The sequence below is a fragment of the Aquarana catesbeiana genome, linkage group LG07, assembly GCF_042186555.1.
Source record: "Aquarana catesbeiana isolate 2022-GZ linkage group LG07, ASM4218655v1, whole genome shotgun sequence".
Classification (NCBI taxonomy): domain Eukaryota; kingdom Metazoa; phylum Chordata; class Amphibia; order Anura; family Ranidae; genus Aquarana; species Aquarana catesbeiana.
In genome coordinates, this window is record NC_133330.1 from 317,433,346 (window position 1) to 317,453,711 (window position 20,366).

At 44.6% G+C, this 20,366-nt stretch overlaps 1 protein-coding gene across 1 annotated transcript in view; it reads right to left on the bottom strand.

Annotated features, from left to right (window-relative positions):
• Positions 1 to 20,366, bottom strand: part of TNNI3K (TNNI3 interacting kinase) — a 459,065-nt gene that overhangs the window by 388,580 nt on the left and 50,119 nt on the right. The window contains exons 4-5 of the mRNA XM_073592079.1: positions 16,268 to 16,365; positions 14,550 to 14,660 (exon numbers count right to left, since the gene is read on the bottom strand). Coding sequence (XP_073448180.1) covers positions 14,550 to 14,660; positions 16,268 to 16,365 — 209 coding nt within the window. The remainder of the gene's footprint in view (positions 1 to 14,549; positions 14,661 to 16,267; positions 16,366 to 20,366) is intronic.

The following is a 20,366-nucleotide window of genomic DNA, read 5'->3' on the forward strand; positions in this document are numbered from 1 at the left end:
TTTCCAATATTTTTAAATGTTAAGATTTCATTAAAACAATACCTGGTGATCCTGCCATGAAGGTCATTGTTCAGGCACTTCCTGTCAAAGGGTGACAACACTCTGTTCTTGTCTTCCAATGGGTTTCTTGTATTGTCACCCTAGGGGAAGATCTATTGAAACTGGTGCACACAGACTCTGAGGCAGTGGTCGTCTTGGAGGTGTGCTTGGGGTCGTTATCATGTTGGAATACTGCCCTGCGGCCCAGTCTCTGAAGGGAGGGGATCATGCTCTGCTTCAGGATGTCACAATATATGTTGGCATTCATGGTTCCCTCAATGAACTGTAGCTCCCCAGTGTCAGCAGCACTCATGCAGCACCAGACCATGACACTCCCAGCTGGTGGATGTTAGAGAAGTTGCGTGACTCCACCTTCCATTTGAGGATGCTCCACAGATGCTCAATAGGGTTTAGGTCGTCGGACATGTTTGGCCAGTCCATCACCTTTACCCTCAGCTTCTTTAGCAAGGCAGTGTTCGTCTTGGAGGTGTGTTTGGGGTCGTTATCATGTTGGAATACTGCCCTGCGGCCCAGTCTCCGAAGGGAGGGGATCATGCTCTGCTTCAGTATGTCACAGTACATGTTGGCATTCATGGTTCCCTTAATGAACTGTAGCTCCCCAGTGCCGGCAGCACTCATGCAGCCCCAGACCATGACACTACCACCACCATGCTTGACTGTAGGCAAGACACACTTGTCTTTGTACTCCTCACCTGGTTGCCTCCACACACGCTTGTCACCATCTGAACCAAATAAGTTTATCTTGGTCTCATCAGACCACAGGACATGGTTCCAGTAATCCATGTCCTTAGTCTGCTTGTCTTTAGCGCACTGTTTGTGGGTTTTTTTTTTTTTGCATCATCTTTACAAGAGGCTTCCTTCTGGGACGACAGCCATGCAGACCAATTTGATGAAGTGTGTGGCGTATGGTCTGAGCACTGACAGGCTGACCTCCCACCTCTTCAACCTCTGCAGCAATGCTGGCAGCACTCATACATCTATTTCCCAAATGTTGAACTTCCAGTGACCAGTATGAGAGAGTGAGAGCGATAACACCAAATTTAACACACCTGCTCCCCATTCACACCTGAGACCTTGTAACAATAACAATTCACATGACACCGGGGAGGGAAAATGGCTAATTGGGCCCAATTTGGACATTTTCACTTAGGGGTGTACTCACTTTTGTTGCCAGCGGTTTAGACATTAATGGCTGTGTGTTGAGTTATTTTGAGGGGACAGCAAATTTACACTGTTATACAAGCTGTACACTCACTACTTTACATTGTAACAAAGTGTCATTTCTTCAGTGTTGTCACATGAAAAGATAGAATAAAATATTTACAAAAATGTGAGGGGTGTACTCACTTTTGTGAGACACTGTATGAAAACGGTGTTTAAATCAAACATGTGAGGTATCTCTGCAATTGTTAGAGCGAGAGCAAAAATTCTAGCACCATACCTCCTCTGTAACTCAAAACTGGTAACCTGTAGAATCTTTTAAACTTCGCCTAAGTGCCAAAGTTTGTCGCCATTCCACGAGCGGGCGCAATTTTTAAGGCATGACATGTTGGGTATCAATTTACTCGGCATAACATTATCTTTCACAGTATAGAAATAAATTGGGCTAACTTTACTGTTTTCTTATTTTTTAATTCAAAAAGTATATTTTTTCCCAAAAAATTGCGTTTGTAAGACCGCTGCACAAATACGATGTGACATAAAGTTCTGCAACGAACACCATTTTATTCTCTAGGGTGTCTGAAAAAAAATACAGTTTGGGGGTTCTAAGTAAAAAAAAAACAAATAAAAAAAAAAAAAAACAGATTTTAACTTGTAAACAAGTGTGAAAAATAGGCTTGGTCCTTAGGTTCTCCAATAAAATCCTTCCCCTATCTGAGCATGCAGCCTGGCAGGCCAGGAAAGGGTGGGGGGGTGAGCAGTGCCCCCCAGTCTCTCTTCTGACCTGTACCAGGTCACATTCCCTCAACATGGGGAGTGCACCTTGTCTGGGGGGACCCCCATGATAAAGCACCTTGTCCCTATGTTAATGAGGACAAGGGCCTCTTCTCCACAACCCAGAACAGGTGGCTGTGGGGGTCTGCAGGCAGGGGGCTTAGGGGAATCTGGAAGATTCCATAAGCCTTTGCCACCTTCATGTTTATGAGTAAGGCATATATAGTACCCCTACTCATGCACAAAAAACTAAATGGTAAAAAACACACTGACACTTTTTGTTATTAAAAAATTCCCACAATGTAAATCCATTGTCAGTCATGCCATCCAGAGATGCAGACATTCGATAATCATGATGAACAATGGCCACTCATCCGCTGAAAGAAAACACGCCGGTGGTAAGCAATTTTTCACGGGCAAAAGCTGGTTTTGGCGTTTCAATCATCATGGCACCATGGTTGATATGGTGTCAGGGTGATCGAAGCGCATTGTTTCTATTGTTACATTCTAATATATAATGAAGTGGTTCAACTCACCATAATGCAGAATCAGTGGGAACCCTGGGCGTGTCACTTGCCACTGTCGCCTGTCACCAGATGCAGCTTTTTAACTTGCCACCGTCACCTGCCACTAGATGTGGATTGTCACTTGCCATGTCGCCTGCCACCAGATGTGTATTGTCACTTGCCACATCACCTGCCACCATTTGCAGATTGTCACTTGCCACCATTTGCGGATTGCCACTTGCAATGTCACCTGCCTGTATTTGCAGATTGTCACTTGCCACGTCACCTGCCACCATTTGCAGATTGTCACTTGCCACGTCTCTTGCCACCAATTGCAGAATGTCACTTGCCACGTCACCTGCCACCATTTGCAGATTATCTTTTGCCATGTCTCCTGGCTCCATTTGCAGATTATCACTTGTCACGTCACTTGCCACCATTTGCAGACTGTCACTTGCCACGTCACTTGCCACCATTTGCAGATTGTCACTTGCCATGTCACTTGTCGCGTCACCTGCCACTATTTGCAGACTGTCACTTGCCATGTCACCTGCCACTAGATGTGGGTTGTCACTTGCCAACTGATGTGGATTGTCACTTGCCATGCCAGCCAGTGTCACCAAATTGTGCATTGTCGCTGCATTGGTGGCAGGCTGGCAGCACTGGTCCATTTAGTGAGGGCAGGAGAACGGAGATGCGGGGCGGGCAGTGAGAGATGATATAATCTCTCTGCTCCACGGCACACCTCCGACATTGAAGAAGCCCGCGCCGTAAGGACAGAAGAGCGAAGATGTGTGGCGTAGAGTGAGAGATGATGTCATCTCTCTGCTCCCCGCTGCACATCGCTCCCACATTGAAGTGGCCCGGCTGTGAGGGCGGAAGAGTGGTGACGTGGAGCGGGCAGAGAGAGATGATGTCATCTCTGCTCGTCCGCCCGCTCGTCTCTCTCCTCTTTATCCACTTCATGTAGCCCGCCCACCGCAGTCACAACCCGCTGGTTAGGCAGGGACCCTGCGGCAAGAGACTCGGGGCTATGGGCTCCAGATTTGGGGCTGCAGCCTCAATAGCCACCCCCTGGCGATGCCTATGGAAAGCACCAGACTATTGTTATACCCAGCTTCCTTTTTTTTTAATCGCTGTTTTTTTCCAGTAACTATCTAGTTCTAGTTTCTTTTTTTTTTCGTAACAACCGAAACAAAACAAGAAAAAAATTACCTTGATGAGGAGTCCTTGAGGAATTGATGTTTAAATGTTGTGCCAATCAAATGGAAGCGACACAACTAAAATGCTGAAATATATTGAAGTGTAGTGAAGCTTTTTAGAGGAGAATGGAAAAAGCAATGACCTCCACATTTGCTTTTAAATAGAAGTCTATATCAATTTCTATGGGTGGCAAAACATAGCGGGCCCAGGTCAGGCTGCGGCTCCTGTTTATTTCCGTGTGATTTAATACAACCGCCTGAAATTCGGTATATCTCGGAGAAGCAGGTTGCATACTGACAAATTAGATGCCTCTTATTCTTTTTCTTTATGGCGAAGTATGTGACCCCCTCACCCAAATTCTAGACTCTCCAAAACTTGATATTGCTTTTAAGGAAGCGCACCTACATTCGGTATTGTTAGGCATCAATTAACACTTCAACATACAGCTGAAGTGTGAAAATCGTGTTTGCCAACAAATGCAATAGCTTATGGCTTTAGCTCAAAAGAATTACTTGATTTGATTGTAGCTGTACCCCGAAAGCTTGTCCTGAAAAATTGTATGTTAGTGCAAATAAAAAAAGTATCATGGACAGTACTCAATTTTCCCCGCTCAAAAGAATTCAAAGCTAAAAGTGATTGTAAAGTCTTAATTTTTTTTAAAAATAATAAACAGGTATATACTTAGTATCTCACAAAAGTGAGTACACCCCTCACATTTTTGTAAATATTTTATTATATCTTTTCATGTGACACTTTGCTACAATGTAAAGTAGTGAGTGTACAGCTTGTATAACAGTGAAAAATTTGCTGTCCCCTCAAAATAACTCAATGAACCGCTGGCAACAAAAGTGAGCACACCCCTAAGTGAAAATGTCCAAATTGGGCCCAATTAGCCATTTTCCCTCCCCGATGTCATGTGACTCGTTAGTGGTACAAGGTCTCAGGTGTGAATGGGGAGCAGGTGTGTTAAATTTGGTGTTAACGCTCTCACTCTCTCATACTGGTCATTGGAAGTTCAACATGGCATCTCATGGCAAAGAACTCTTTGAGGTTCTAAAAAAAAGAATTGTTGCTCTACATAAAGATGGTCTAGGCTATAAGATTGCCAAAACCCTGAAATTGAGCTGCAGCACGGTGACCAAGACCATACAAGCTGTTTAACAGGACAGTTTCCACTCAGAACAGGCCTCGTCATGGTCGACCACAGAAGTTGAGTGCACGTGCTCAGCGTCATATCCAGAGGTTGTCTTGGGAAATAGACATATGAGTGCTGCCAGCATTGCTGCAGAGGTTGAAGGGGTGGAGATCAGTCTGTCAGTGCTCAGACCATACGCCGCATGCTGCATCAAATTGGTCTGCATGGCTGTCATCCCAGAAGGAAGCCTCTTCTAAAGATGATGCACAAGAAAGCCCGCAAACAGTTTGCTGAAGACAATCAGACTAAGGACATGGATTACTGGAACCATGTCCTGTGGTCTGATGAGACCAAGATAAACTTATTTGGTTCAGATGGTGTCAAGCGTGTGTGGCGGCAACCAGGTGAGGAGTACAAAGACAAGTGTGTCTTGCCTACAGTCAAGCATGATGGTGGGAGTGTCATGGTCTGGAGCTGCATGAGTGCTGCCGGCACTGGAGAGCTACAGTTCATTGAGGGAACCATGAATGCCAACATGTACTGTGACATACTGAAGCAGAGCATGATCCCCTCCCTTCGGAGACTGGGCCGCAGGGCAGTATTCCAACATAACAACCCCAAACACACCACCAAGACGACCACTGCCTTGCTAAAGAAGCTGAGGGTAAAGGTGATGGACTGGCCAAGCATGTCTCCAGACCTAAACCCTATTGAGCATCTGTGGGGCTTCTTCAAATGGAGGGTGGAAGAGCGCAAGGTCTCAAACATCCACCAGCTCCGTGATGCCATCATAGAGGAGTTGAAGAGGACTCCAGTGGCAACCTGTGAAGCTCTGGTGAACTCCATGCCCAAGAGGGTTAAGGCAGTGCTGGAAAATGATGGTGGCCACACAAAATATTGCTACGTTGGGCCCAATTTGGACATTTTCACTTAGGGGTGTACTCACTTTTGTTGCCAGCAGTTTAGACATTAATGGCTGTGTGTTGAGTTATTTTGAGGGGACAGCAAATCTACACTGTTATACAAGCTGTACACTCAATACTTTACATTGTAGCAAAGTGTCATTTCTTCAGTGTTGTCAGAAGAAAAGAGATAATCAAATATTTACAAAATGTAAATATTCTCACTTTTGTGAGATACTGTACCTACTCTGTGCAATGTAATCCTTTTCTTGCATCCCCTACCGGTGCTCCTGACTTCTCCTTTTCTCAGTGTATGGTGGGACACCTGTGGGCTCGAACCCCAGCCTTGTTGCCTGTGTCCATAGACGCAGACCGCGAGGCTTGGCCTCTAACCTCGCTCCCTCGTCACAGGAGGAGAGCCACTGCAGATAAGCACAGTGCTGGATCGAGTGATTGTAAACGATCACCTTGTAAAACAACCAATTCAGTTTAAAATAGAAATGAAATGCAAAACATTTTTGTATAGATATAAAAAAACATTATAAATACCTTTTTTCCTTTTTTTTTATAAGTGATCACATTCCCTCTGTTCTCAGCTGCATAAGAGCTGGGGGGAGGAGAAGCAGCAGCACACTGAGTTTCCCAGTGAATGGCTGTGCGGGGGGGGGGGCATGCTAGGACAAGTCTGATAATTGGAGTACAGCATACTGAGTTCCCATCATAGCTAAACAACAGACCACGGTGTTCTCCCCTGCTTAGTGTGGTCAGTTTTTAATAGGAAAGCAAGGAAGGTGACTAGCAGGAACACCAGGGGTTTCACATCAAAAAAAGCAATAAAAAGAGAACAGTATGCTTTCTCACACCAGTACATGGTACAGCAGGCACATATCAGGAATATGAAATGTTGGGGTAACAAATGCTTTAAGTATTATGGGGGGGTGAGGGGGTGATACTTTCGCCTAAACATTTTTTACCTTAATGCAAGGAATGAGCCATCTGAGATTTTGTGTGAGATGTTTCAGCTTGATTAACATCCATCGTCCCTGGAGGCAATTTTTTACCTCCGGTATTCCATGATAGCAGAGTATGTGCATAGGAATATACTATGTATGTTTTCTGTTTAAGGGTAATTTGTGACAGGGGTATATACCTGGATTGAGTGATCAATATAGTGAGGCCATGTGCACACACATAGCTCCCAACTGTCCCTGATTTGGAGGGACTGTCCCTGATTTGGAGCAATGTCCCTCTGTCCCTCATTCCTCCTCATTTGTCCCTCATTTTGGTCTGATCTATATAGTTGTATATAAAATGCACTTTTTATCTTTCAAAAAGTGTTTCCCAGTGCTAAACCTTTCATCTAAATTCTAAATTGCTGCATTTGTAAATTTTAAAAGCCAATATAAAGGAATAGTAGTGGTAAAAAAAGTCCTTGTGGATTTAATTAACTTTTTTTTTTTGGTTAATTCTCCTTTAAGGGGGTGTGGCAGGGGGTGTGTCCTACGCCTACATACATTTGTTAGTAGGTGTCCCTCATTCCCATCTCAAAATGTTGAGCGGTATACACACATTATGGGAAGATCTCACTTCCGGCATTTGATCAGCAGTGTCCGGACGCAGTGGGGTTTTAGCTAAGACAACCTAGTCTAGCACAAGGGGGGGGGGGTATTAAGGTGTTTATATTTTAAATTGGTTTGCACTGATAAGTATTTTTGTAATTTATATTATGTGTTGATTTTGACTGTTTAGATGTCGCAAAGGTCCATAGTAGGGTAGTACTTTTTGGAGTGTCTATGCCTCAAACTTTTTCTTGTGTAAAAGATTTTATTGCGTTTACAAACCATAACCATAACAGAGATGTTGATTAAGAAAACATGAACAAAGAAAGTGAAGCTCAATAAAATTGCTGACCAGAGCTGGCGATGTGGGGGATGTGGGGGATTTCCATGCTTTAGCTATTGTTTGTTTTGCAGGTGTAAGAAGATGGACAAAGAGCTTAAAGTGCTGGCGTGTGAGGGAATCTGGTTTCAGATTGAGAAGTGCCGTGACTGGATCCGGCTGCACTGACACGTCGAACATTCTTGAAGCGAGAGCAAAGATATTACTCCAGACGGTTTGGACTATTGGACAGGTCCACCATATGTGCATGTGCGTGCCTTGTTCCAGACAGCCACCGTACAGCCACGAAAACAGAGGGCTGAGTAGGAAGGGATAAATTTAGCTATTCTGGAGGTTACTAGATACCAGTGGGTTAGTACTTTATAATTAGCTTCCACCGTTAAAATATAGGGGCGAGGACAATTAGGTTATTGACCAGATCTCAGACCAGTCTACAATGTCTAGAGTGCGCCCAAGGTCCTCTTCCCATTTCTGTGTGTTCTGTGGTCTACCAGAGTCCGGTTTGACTAAGAGGTGGGAGTAGAGGGATTAGATAAGCCCCCTAGCATGTGGATCACGTTTACATGTGGATTCGAAATTAGAAAATTGAGGAGGGTGTCAGTGCTAGTGTTGGGTGTGTAAAAGCTTTTAATTTGGAAATATCAGAACAATTTAGATTGGGGTAGGCCGTAGGATTCGCATAGAGTCAGGAAGGTGAAAAAAGTGGATGATGTGATGAGGTTGTGAAACCTAATCAGTCCCGAAGATGTCCATGCACCAAAAGTAGCGGGAGAGTCCCATGCTGGGTAGAAGGCTGGATTCTTAAAGAGGAAGTAAACTCTGCATTCCCCATGGCGCTTTTCATTTACTTTGTTTTAAAAATGTATTTACAATCATTAAACTGTATAATGTATGAATAATCACTTACCGTATATACTCGAGTATAAGTCGAGTTTTTCAACACATTTTTTTGTGCTGAATGCGCCCCCCTTGACTTATACTAGAGTCAAGCACTTTTCTGCAGCAAAAAATGTCATTTTCCGAACCGACTTTGGGGCCCCGTATCTCAGGGCCACTTGGTGCTAGGAACCCCAAATTTGGTGTGCTAACCCAGTGGAACTGGGTCCACAACACTGAATATTAAAATGTTCCGTGTGCTATATTTGCTCTGTTTTGCGGGTGTATGTCAGGCTGCAAGCTGCAGTTGATTGCCGCTATTGGATTCTCTAAGGTGCCCTGGTTTACTCCCCGTTTGACGTCACACGGTCACAAGGGGAGAACCAGGAAGCTGTGAAGGAATGCCCAGTCTCGCGAGTCTTCACAGCTGGGCCGCATACACCTGAAATCACGGACACGATATGCTATCACTGGGGAGACGAACGGCACAAGGAGCGTGCCGTTAATCAAAGGATAGGGAGAGCATGCGCCAGTGACCTCATCAAACATTACTGGATGGACTGCAAGAGGATAAAACAAGTAAGGAGACTTTTTACAGGCAGCAATAATAGGTTTATTAATGGGGATTGCAATGTGATGAAGTTGAGTTGGAGAGTTTACAGCCACTTTAAGGAAGGAGAGGAGGTGGTTGTTGGGGGATTGGAGATGGTAAGTAAACTTGAGCCTATCCCAAAGAGAGAGGAAGTGCCTGGTGATAGGGTTGCGAAGATTAGGGCGGTCAGCTGGGCGCAGCCATAGTAGGTTGTAGACGAATAAGAGGTCACAGTCAACTGATTCGATCGCCACCCATAAAGAAATTTAATGGGTGGCATGGTATTTGGGTAGGCTAGCCACCTGCGCTGCTTTATAGTATGTTGTAAAGCTGGGGAAGCCAAGGCCACCGCAAAGCTGAGGAAGATAAAGTGTGTTCTTGGGTATTCTGGATTTCAGTGAACCCCAAATGAACGCCGCAGCCTGTTTTTGCAAAAGCCTTAGGTAATAGGCAGGGACTGGGACCGGCAGGACCCTAAATAAATATAGAGGCTTGGGTAGGATAGTCATTTTGATTACACTGATTTTACCTAGCTAGGATAGGGGGAAAGAGGACCATTGCACCATCAGGTTTGTCACTTGTCTCAGGATTTCTGGGTAGTTGACTGAGAAAAGTTCTGAGGTGGTAGCCGAGAGACTGATTCCTAGGTAGAGGATGGTTTTTGGGGCCCACGTAAAAGGAAGCGCTGCTTGTGCAGTTTCTAGTTCCCTGTGGGGAAAGATATGTTTAATGCCAAAGATTTCTTAGTGTTAACTACCAGACCTGAGATGGTGGCAAACTTGTTGAGAATGGATAAGAGATTGGGGCCTGAAACTTGTGGAGAGGAAAGAAATAACAGGATACCGTCTGCAAATAAGCCGAGCTTATGTTGGTGGCCTCCCAATTCTATACCTGTAATAGTTGGTTCTAACCTAATGAGCTGCGTTGGTGGTTCAATCAGGAGTGCAAATAGGAGGGAGGAGAGTGGGAAACCCTGGCGAGTGCCTCTTTGGATGTTAAAAGTACTGGATTTGTAACCTGTGTATTTTATATATGCTCAGGGTTTGTCATATAATGCGGCTGTCCACTGCATGAAGTGAGGGCCAAAACCCCATTTCTGGAGGGTGTAGATAGGACCAGAAAACACGATCAAAGGCCTTCCTAATATTTCGAATGAGAGAAATACGGCTGAAATATGGCGTGTTCTTACTGCATGTGCCAAGAGAACAGTTCGTCGTGCATTGTCGTTAGCTTGGCGTATGGCTATAAAGCCCGTCTGATCTCGATGTATAGGACCGCTGATGATTCTGTTTAAACAAGTTGCTAGGATTTTAGCTAAGACTTTGATATCAAGGTTTAAAAGGGAGATTGGGAGATTGTTTGCGCAGGAGGTGTCGTCTGAATGGGGTTTAGGGATCATGCAGATAATCACTGTTATAGTTTTTGTCTGAATGAGTGTCCATCAAGCAGTACATTGAAGGTCTTGGTTAAGTCCAATGCTGCATCCGTCCCCCGGCGTCTCTGCCCTGAGAACCGAGCTATCGAACACCGCCAATTGGCTCGGTTTCCCTCGGCTCCCGGAGGAGGTGCGGGGAGCGGCTGTCTCAGCGGCTCGCTGAAAGGCTGAGATGCCTATCAGTCCAGGCACCTGGTGGATCCAGACTTCCGAAGTCGGGATGACGCGGTGCCTGGACTGAACTTGGTGACGTCAGCAGAAAGTGGACTTCAAACCGCTCTCTGCTGAAAATGGGTCACAGGAGTGCAGAACGAATTGCACTCCTGTGACCCTTAAGAGAAGCCCAGCCAAATGAGCCCAGGCTGGACTTCTCCTTTAATACTTTCTGAGTCAATCTTCCAGAAAATGCAAGCAGATCAGCCATTGCATAACCCAAATTGTATCCACGCTTATGGTAAGCAATCCACACCAAACAAAAACAAAAGTAAGCGATGTTTCATTGGCTGCTGCTGTCTAAGCCCTGGTTTACATTGGTGTGGCTTTGAAATGTGATTTCAAAGCCACAGATAAGTGCCATTTGCACCTACGGTTTCATTGTGGCTTGCGACTTAGACTTCTGTTCAAACTATGCAAGTCGCAATGAAATTGGCAAAAAGTAATGCATGGACCTTTTTTAAAATTCCTGCAACAGGAGTTGCTGCAATTTGAACGGCTCGATTGCCAACAATGGGACACGACTTGTCATGCGCATTGGAACTGGCCCTGGTGTGAACGGGGGCTAAAGATGATGAATCACTCTACAGGACATATAACAAATACAGTATCCCTTAGTAAAGAGAGACGATAGAGAGAAGATAGTGCTTGCTAACAGTATGCATAGACAATACAATAACTTTGACGGCCATCTTGGACGAGGCAAAATATACAGTAGTTTTAAAGCTACACATATTGTTTTGCATGCTGTGAGTGAAAGGTTTTAATCATTTTTTTAAATAAATGGTACTTTCACTATTTAGAGCCCTTCTTTCTTCACTAATGCATGCCACTCGATGAAAGTATTCTGGAGATCTGTACTAAGAAAGAAACAGTGGGGGGGAACATCTGACGAGAAGCAGACCACCACCTACCCAGGAGTGGATGTTACAGAGCGCTATATTGACTCACTTGGTAACAAGAGGGGTCAGTATAATCCAGTGAGTCCGGTATGTTATCCCTATCCTCAGGATTCTCTCTCTGTCTGGAATATACCCTACCTGTCAGGAGCGTGTTGCGCTCCTGCTCCATCACAGCTGCTGGTCCCATTGCAGCATCCTGGTTTTGGTTGTGATACATTTTCCCTGTCTGTCCGTCCACCTGCAAAGTGATTGATGTGGCCAGTCTCTGGGTGGAGGACAAACCTGATTTAGGCCAGGCAAGCCTGCAGTCTCATGTTTGTGATAGCGCTACACGTACTCGTGATAGCGCTGATTACATGTGCTGAAGCTCCCTGTTTGTCTGCCCTGCTCTGCTAGATTGGATTTCCTAGTTGACAACCTCGAAACAGATATCAACTATTCTCTGAACTCTGCCTGCCTTTTGAATATAGATTTCACCCTGACTATTCTGAACCTTACCTGTCTTGTACCTGGACTGTCTTTGAACCACTCTGCCTGTCTGCCAACCACAAGTGCCTGTTTGCTGTGCTCGGTTCGTGCCTGCCCCGGTGTGGTGGCCAGGCACTATAGCATTGTGTATAAGTCCTGGGGGCAACCGAGTACCTGTAGGCCTGCTTGCCTTAAGGGAAAGGAGGCTGTTATAGGTGAAAAACACAGAAGGCAGCTATGGTGCCTGACCACCTGCATTAGGGGTAAGCGTGACACCACCTGGGAATACCACCTTTATCAGCACTTTTTTTCTTTACGCAAAATTTCATTGGAATGTTAAGAACACTAAAACACAAACACGTGTGGACTAGTGAACTTTTGACAATTTTCCATTTATCTGATTAGTAATATATTGTGTTGTTTATGCATACTATTGGCAAGTGCTGTCTTCTCTCTTAACCAAGGGATATTTGTTATAAGGTCAGCCATTCTGTCTTCACTTTCCACATGCTTTTTTCAGGTCAGTGAGGCAGAAAGCATTGGCACTAGAAACAGCCAGGCAATTAACACGGAAGTGATCAACAACGGCAGCCTGCATGTCTTTTTCAAGACCGCAGGATAGAAACCTTCATTTCCTTGTATCTCTATCCTGCAGACTGTTGCCATATTCGCTAAATGCCTTACAGAGCCTTGATTTTTGATCCACATGTCATCTTTAGTCTATCTTAGATTTGTATCCTGCTGATATTGTTCCCATGTCTGCTTGTTAAGGGTTGGGTACCCCTCTGTTCCTTTCTTCGTGGTCTGCCCTGGCCATCGATTAACTCTGAAAATTTATCTGCTCCCTAAAGCTCCTGAAGAAGCAGTGAATACCATGAAACATGTTGAGACTCATTGAAAATTATTGCGGGATCTCTGACATCTCTGCTATCTCAGTTGTATACATGAGCTATTGGAACAGCAGATCAGTGCATTTGGAGTACTTCCCCTTATATGGGCACTACCTTCTACTTATCCCAAAGTGTGTTGCATGTTTTTTTTTAACATGATGTTTTGTAATAAAATCTATGTATCATTTAAATTCATTGTTGTACGTGATATCTATTATGGTATCAAAAAAAAAAAATTCACATTCCTCAGTATTCTTTTATTTTCTCTTTGATAGTTTTTAGGGTGAGGTACCAAAGTTATAATAATGGAACCTAATCCATAATTTCCTAAAGCACAATGCAGTTTAAAAAACAAAAAAACAAAAAAAAAAACAGTTTTCCACTCCATCCTCACCCACCCAAATTCTTTTAAGCCTCCAAGACCCAGAAAAACATTACATGCTCTCACGTGATCCTCTGCAGTGTCCTTTCCAGTAGTAGAGGAGACCAGTTGCTGCTCTATTGTCCAGGCAACCAGCCTTGTTTCTGTCCCTTGTATGATGTCACTACTGGAGGCTTTAGGACCCCTTGATGGACTTTTCAGATAACCAACGGGCAGTGCCCAGGTCACAAAGAAGAGATATGGACACTGCAGTCTGGGACCTTTCACACTACAGACCAGAAGAAAAAGGCACTGGCATACGACTGGACATGTGATAGTCTAGACCGACCCTACACGGTTTGAATTTCGGCCGGTTCAGCAGGAACCAGCAGAGATTTGAACCATTAATGGGCAGGCTGTGAATGTACCAAGTCGATCAACTTGGGTAAAACCAGCCTGCCAATTTCGCTTGTGATTATCGCAAGTTGCTACTATAGACGCTAGTGATAATCACTGTCTTCTCCCACTGGCTTTCCCCACCCGCCTCCGCCTCCTGCTCGGAGAAGACGATTGCTTGGCAGTAGGCATACCACCCAACTTTCTGAGATGGAAATGAGGGACACCTATCAGCAAAAGTATGTAGGCATAGGACACACCCCTGGCCACGCCCCCTTAAAGGAGAATTGTACAAAGAAACAAGATTGGTTAAACCCACAAGTGCTTTTTTTTTACCACTACTATTTCTTTATATTGGCTTTTGGAATTTAAAAATGCAGCAATTTAGAAATCAGATGAAAGGTTTAGCACTGGGAAACACTTTTTGATAGATAAAAAGTGCATTTTATATACAACTATATAGATTAGACCAAAATGAGGGACAAATGAGGAGGAATGAGGGACAGAGGGACATTGCTCCAAATCAGGGACAGTCCCTCGAAATCAGGCACAGTTGGGAGATATGCAGTAGGGATTCCACTCTCAGCACTGCCTGTGTTGATGGGGGAATCGTGCGCATTTGTTTCCTGCAACCAAAGTCTATGGACTGCCTTAGGTAAGTAATTGGGCAGAGGTTTTTTTTTTAATGAAATATAAAGAGAAGTATAGGGGGTGGATTGCAAAAGGGTTTTTCTTTTTATCCTTGGAAATTCTTTTTAAACTATGCATGCAATCACCTCGTGGTTCCCAGCGATGGTTGCGATGTGAAGTGCTGTTAAAGCCCCGTAACCCACCTGCTGGATGTCGGCTCCACCGTGCAGCAGCGCTGTCAGCAGCTCAGCGCTGTCCTAACAAAAAGGAATATAAATTACATTCATTACATTTTCTGGTGAGACGGGACAAGCAAAACCAGAGAGAACATCAATATGTATTTTATTCTATACAGAAAAGCAAATCAATTTGCAGCAATTTTGCCTTTCCCAGGATTGAATGCTGACAGCTGGTTTTGATACACAGATTGGGACCTGGCTGTTACACTGAGAGCTGAGTCCTACAGTCTACAGTCTCCCGGAGGATTCTGCGAACGGGGCTGCCAGTCTGACAGCTCTGTGTATGAAGAGAGCTGACAGCGCTCCTGCAAAATGAAACAATATTTCCAGAATTAAGTTCCTTATGATTCTGTAAGTAAAAATGTATCTAAATCTAAGAATATAAAATATATTATATTGCTGCTTAACGGTCCTCAGATGTAGTGGCTGCATTCATTTTATTTTTTCAGGGGTTTTTCTATTTATTTTAACCTGCATCTAACACTTCCTGTTCTAGGGTGACAAAACTCAGTCACTGTATATATAGAACAGGGATATGCAATTAGCGGACCTCCAGCTGTTGCAAAACTACAAGTCCCATCATGCCTCTGCCTCTGGGTGTCATGCTTGTGGCAGTCAGAGTCTTGCTATGCCTCATGGGACTTGTAGTTCTGCAACAGCTGGAGGTCCGCTAATTGCATATCACTGATATAGAGGAACAGTGTTGTCACCAGTGGCGGCTGGTTGGGTTTTCCTTTGGGGGGGGGGGCAGCAAACAAGGCAAACAAGCACCCCCCCCCCCCCTCCGGGCGGCACTGGCACCTCCCCCCCAGCCCGCAGCGTGGGAATGAAAGACATCCAGCCCAGCACTCCCCGCCCAGCCTGCGGCACGGGACTGACAGACATCACCCCCTCCCCTCCGCCAGCCTACCTGATCTAAGGCTGGGGCATCCTCTCCTGCTCTCCTCCGGTGCGGGCAGCAGCTCCAGTGTCCGCTCCTCCTGTGGCCTCTTCCGTCTCCTCTGTTCCGCCAAAGCTAGGCATCCAATAGAATTGCCTGACGCTTTGGCCAATTGGGGAAACACGACCTCCCTCCTGATTGGCGGGAAGGAATTTTAGTGGGAAAATAACGAAAATTCATTCGCTATCGTCACACAATTGGGTGGGATCGGGGCACACTCTCTGCGCCCGAGCCCACCCTCTTTTGAAGCTCCGATTAGAGCCTCTGGCTCTAATCGGAGCTTCAAAAGACACACCCCCGCCCCATCCCCGCAATTGTAATTCATGCGCCCGGAGTCCTGAAAGTGTTTTACAGGACTACAGACCCCCTCTCCCTCTGCTCGCCTCCATAACATCTGTAGTCCACAGAGAGAGCTGAAATCAATGCTAACAGATGGTAATGCAGAGAGCACAGCGGTTTTCCAGCTTACGCTATTTCCAGCATGATCAACAAATATTTTTACACTTATCCAACAGATAGATCACATTTTTTCCAATCGTATAATTAACAGACCAAAAGGGGCTTTATTTAGAGTGATTATCTTCCAGGTAAACTGGTACCTGTCCGCTAGTCAGCTCAGTAGGACAGCTTAGCAAAGGACCTCCTATCCCTGACAGAGAACATGAAGGTCCTTCATAGATCATACCTTATAGGCCGCCATGTGCAGTGCAGTGAAGCCATTTTTAGTCAATCTGGATGGTCTTAAGCCTTTCAGCATTAACGTTCGGATATGAGATTTTGTACCTGCAAAGAAAAACATGGCTGAAATGCAATTTGCAGTACCAGAAGTACAGTGTATTTCTGCTGTGCGATTCGTGTCCTGTGTGCAGCTCCTGCCAAAACATCCTATTTTTTTAGGATTTGGATAGAGTAGGGGAACCTCTGACAGTTTGTTTATATATATATATATATATATATATATATATATATATACACACACACATATACACACACAGTGCCTTGAAAAAAGTATTCATACCCCTTGAAATTTTCCACATTTTGTCATGTTACAACCAAAAACGTAAATGTACAGTATTTTGTTGTTTTTTTTTTGTGATAGACCAACACAAAGTGGCACATAATTGTGAAGTGGAAGGAAAATGATAAATGATTTTCAAAATTTTTTACAAATAAATATGTGAAAAGTGTGGCGTGCATTTGTATTCAGCCCCCTTTACTCTGATACCCCCAACTAAAATCTAGCGGAACCAATTACCTTCAGAAGTCACCTAATTAATAAATAGAGTCCACCTGTGTGTAATTAAATCTCAGTATAAATACAGCTGTTCTGTGAAGCCCTCGGAGGTTTGTTAGAGAACCTCAGTAAACAAACAGCATCATGAAGGCCAAGGAACACACCAGACAGGTCAGGGATAAAGTTGTGGAGAAGTTTAAAGCAGGGTTAGGTTATGAAAAAATATCCCAAGCTTTGAACATCTCACGATGGACTGTTCAATCCATCATCCGAAAATGGGAAGAGTATGGCACAACTGCAAACCTACCAAAACACGTGGGTGATAAGCAATCTTTCACGGGCAATGGCTGGTGTTGGCGCTTCAATCACCATGGCACCATGGTTGATATGGTGTCAAGGTGATTAAAGCGCATTGTTTCTATTACATTCTAATATATAATGAAGTGGTTCAACTCACCATGATGCAGAATCAGTGGGAGCCCTAAGTGTGTCACTTGCCACATCTCCTGTCACCAGATGCAGCATGTCATTTGCCACGTCACCTGCCACCTGATGTGGATTGTCACTTGCCACGTCACCTGCCACTATTTGCAGATTGTCACTTGCCACGTCCCCTGCCAACAGATGTGGATTGTCACTTGCCAACTGATGTGGATTGTCACTTGCCATGCCAGCCAGTGCCACCAAATTGTGCATTGTCGCTGCATTGGTGGCAGGCTGGCAGCACTGGTCTATTTAGTGAGGGCAGGAGAACGGTGATGCGGGACGGGCAGTGAGAGATGATGTCATCTCGCTGCTCCCCGCCACACCTCCAGCATTGGAGAAGCCCACACTGTGAGCACGGAAGAGCACTGATGTGTGGCGGGCAGTGAGAGATGTCATCTCTCTGCTCCCTGCCGCACCTCGCTCCCGAAGAGGAAGAGTGGTGATGTGGAGCGGGTGAAGAGAGATGATGTCTTCTCTGCTCGTCTGCCTGCTCCCTTCTCTCGTCTCATCAGCCTCTCTCAGCAGTTCGCTGGTTAGGCAGGGACCCCACGGCAAGAGACTTTGGGCTATGGGACTCTGATTCAGGGCTATAGCCCCACTAGCCACCCCCTAGCAACGTCACTGGTGGTGGCAGCATCATGTTGTGGGGATGCTTTTCTTCAGCAGGGACAGGGAAGCTGGTCAGAGTGGATGGCATGATGGATGGAGCCAAATACAGGGCAATCTTAGAAGAAAACCTGTCAGAGTCGGGCAAAAGACTTAAGACTAGAGTGGAGGGTCACCTTCCAGCAGGACAATGACCCCAAACATACAGCCAGAGCTACAATGGAATGGTTTAGATCAAAGCATATTCATGTGTTAGAATGGTCCAGTCAAAGTCCAGACCTAAATCCAATTGAGAATCTGTGGAAAGACTTGAAAATTGCTGTTCACAGACGCTCTCCATCCAATCTGACAGAGCTTGAGATATTTTGCAAAGAAGAATGGGCAAAAATGTCCCTCTCTAGATGTGCAAAGCTGGTAGAGACATCCCCAAAGAGACTTGCAGCTGTAATTGCAGTGAAAGGGGGTTCTGCAAAGTATGGACTTAGGGGGGCTGAATACAAATGCCCCCCAACACTTTTTACATATTTATTTGTAAAAAATGTTGAAAAACATTTATCATTTTCCTTCAATTTCACAATTATGTGCCACTTTGTGTTGGTCTATCACATAAAATCCCAATAACATACAGTTACGTTTTTGGTTGTAACATGACAAAATGTGGAAAATTTCAAGGGGTATGAATACTTTTTCAAGACACAGTGTAAATGTATATATATATACATTCATGCCACCCAGCTTTCTGAGATGGGAATGAGGGATACCTATTAGCAAAAGTATGCAGGCACATGACACAACCCTTTCAACTCCCCCTTAAAGGAGAATTATACAAAAAAATGATTAGTTAAACCCAAAAAGTGCTTTTTTACCACTACTATTCCTTTTATACTTGTAGATTATAAGTGTTGCTGTGAACACTCACATTTTGCTGCAATATATCCTTTATATGTGAGTGACTTTTTATACTTATATTATTTAATATTTATGAGCTTTCATCCTATTTTTCACTTTATCATCCGACGAGCGCGAAGGACACTTATTATTGATTCCTTTTATACTGGCCTTTGAAATGTACAAATTGTCAGGGCTGGGCTCAGCCCTTCCTTCTCTGAGCTGGTCGCTCAGCTGTCGGCTAATTGCAAGCTTCTATCTCTCCACAGTTACTCAGCTGTTGATGATATCCTGCTTGTCAGTACTGCCTACTTAAGCCGTCCAGTCCAGAGGATCTCTGCCTTCGCCTTAGTCAAAATCACAGAGACTATCTCCTGCATTCCTGTTTAAAGACTTGCTTGGCTGACATCCCTTCTGACTCCAGATCCTGCTTGCTGATTTACTACGCTCATCTCCGGCTTCCTGACGTTTGGCTTGTCTGACTATCCGTTCCGCTTCCTGAACTCTGGCTATGTTTTGACTACGTTTGTTCTTTTCACTTTTATTATTAAACAAGTGTGATTTAACTGTACTTCTGTCTCGGTCTGATTTCATGGTTTCTGACACAAATGCAGCAATTTATAAATTGGATGAAAGGTTTAACACTGAGAAACACTTATTGAAAAATTATTAGTGCATTTATATACTGTACAACTATATTGATTAGAACAAATTGAGGGACAAATGAGGAGGAAAGAGGGACAGAGGGGGCTTTGTTTCAAATCAGGGACTGTCCCTCGAAATCAGGGATTGTTGGGAGCTAAATGCAATGTGTATATATATATATTTATATATATATATATATATATATATACACACACACACACACGTTTTAGGTATTGAGGAGTGCTTGATTACCCAATGTGTATTTAACCTCTTATCACCCAAATATTGCATATGTGCGGTGGCAAAGATGATGAGCTTTAATGCCTACTTGTCCCACATATGCGTCCATGAGCGGCAGAGATTTGTGTGCACACTCCCTGCATGCTCCAGGCAAAGTGATCAAGCTGTTAAAGACAGCTCCCAGTCTCTAGTAGGGATGAGCTTCGTGTTCGAGTCGAACCCATGTTCGACTCGAACATCGGCTGTTCGATCGTTCGCCGAATTGCGAACGATATGGGCCATTCGCGCCAAATTCGTGTGGCGCGTCACGGCCCATATTTCACTGCGGCATTGCAGTGCATTGCTTGCTGATGATTGGCCAAGCATGCACTATGACCCGCATGCTTGGCCAATCACAGCGCCGCCTTAACAGAGAGCCATAATTGGCCAAAGCCAAGGAGGCTTTGGCCAATTATGGCTCAGGGGATTTAGTACACGCCCCACACTATATAAGGCCGCCTGCACGGCGGCCCTGTGCAGTGTGTTCCGGTGTGCTTAGAGAGAGAGAGAGAGTTATCTTCTAGACTATTTACATTTAGTGCAGTGCGTCTTGCTCACAGTGTTCAGCTAGATCCGTTCCTGTTATATTCCTACTGACAGGCAGGCTTGTCTTGTTACAGTATTTTGAAGAAAATTACTGGTGTTC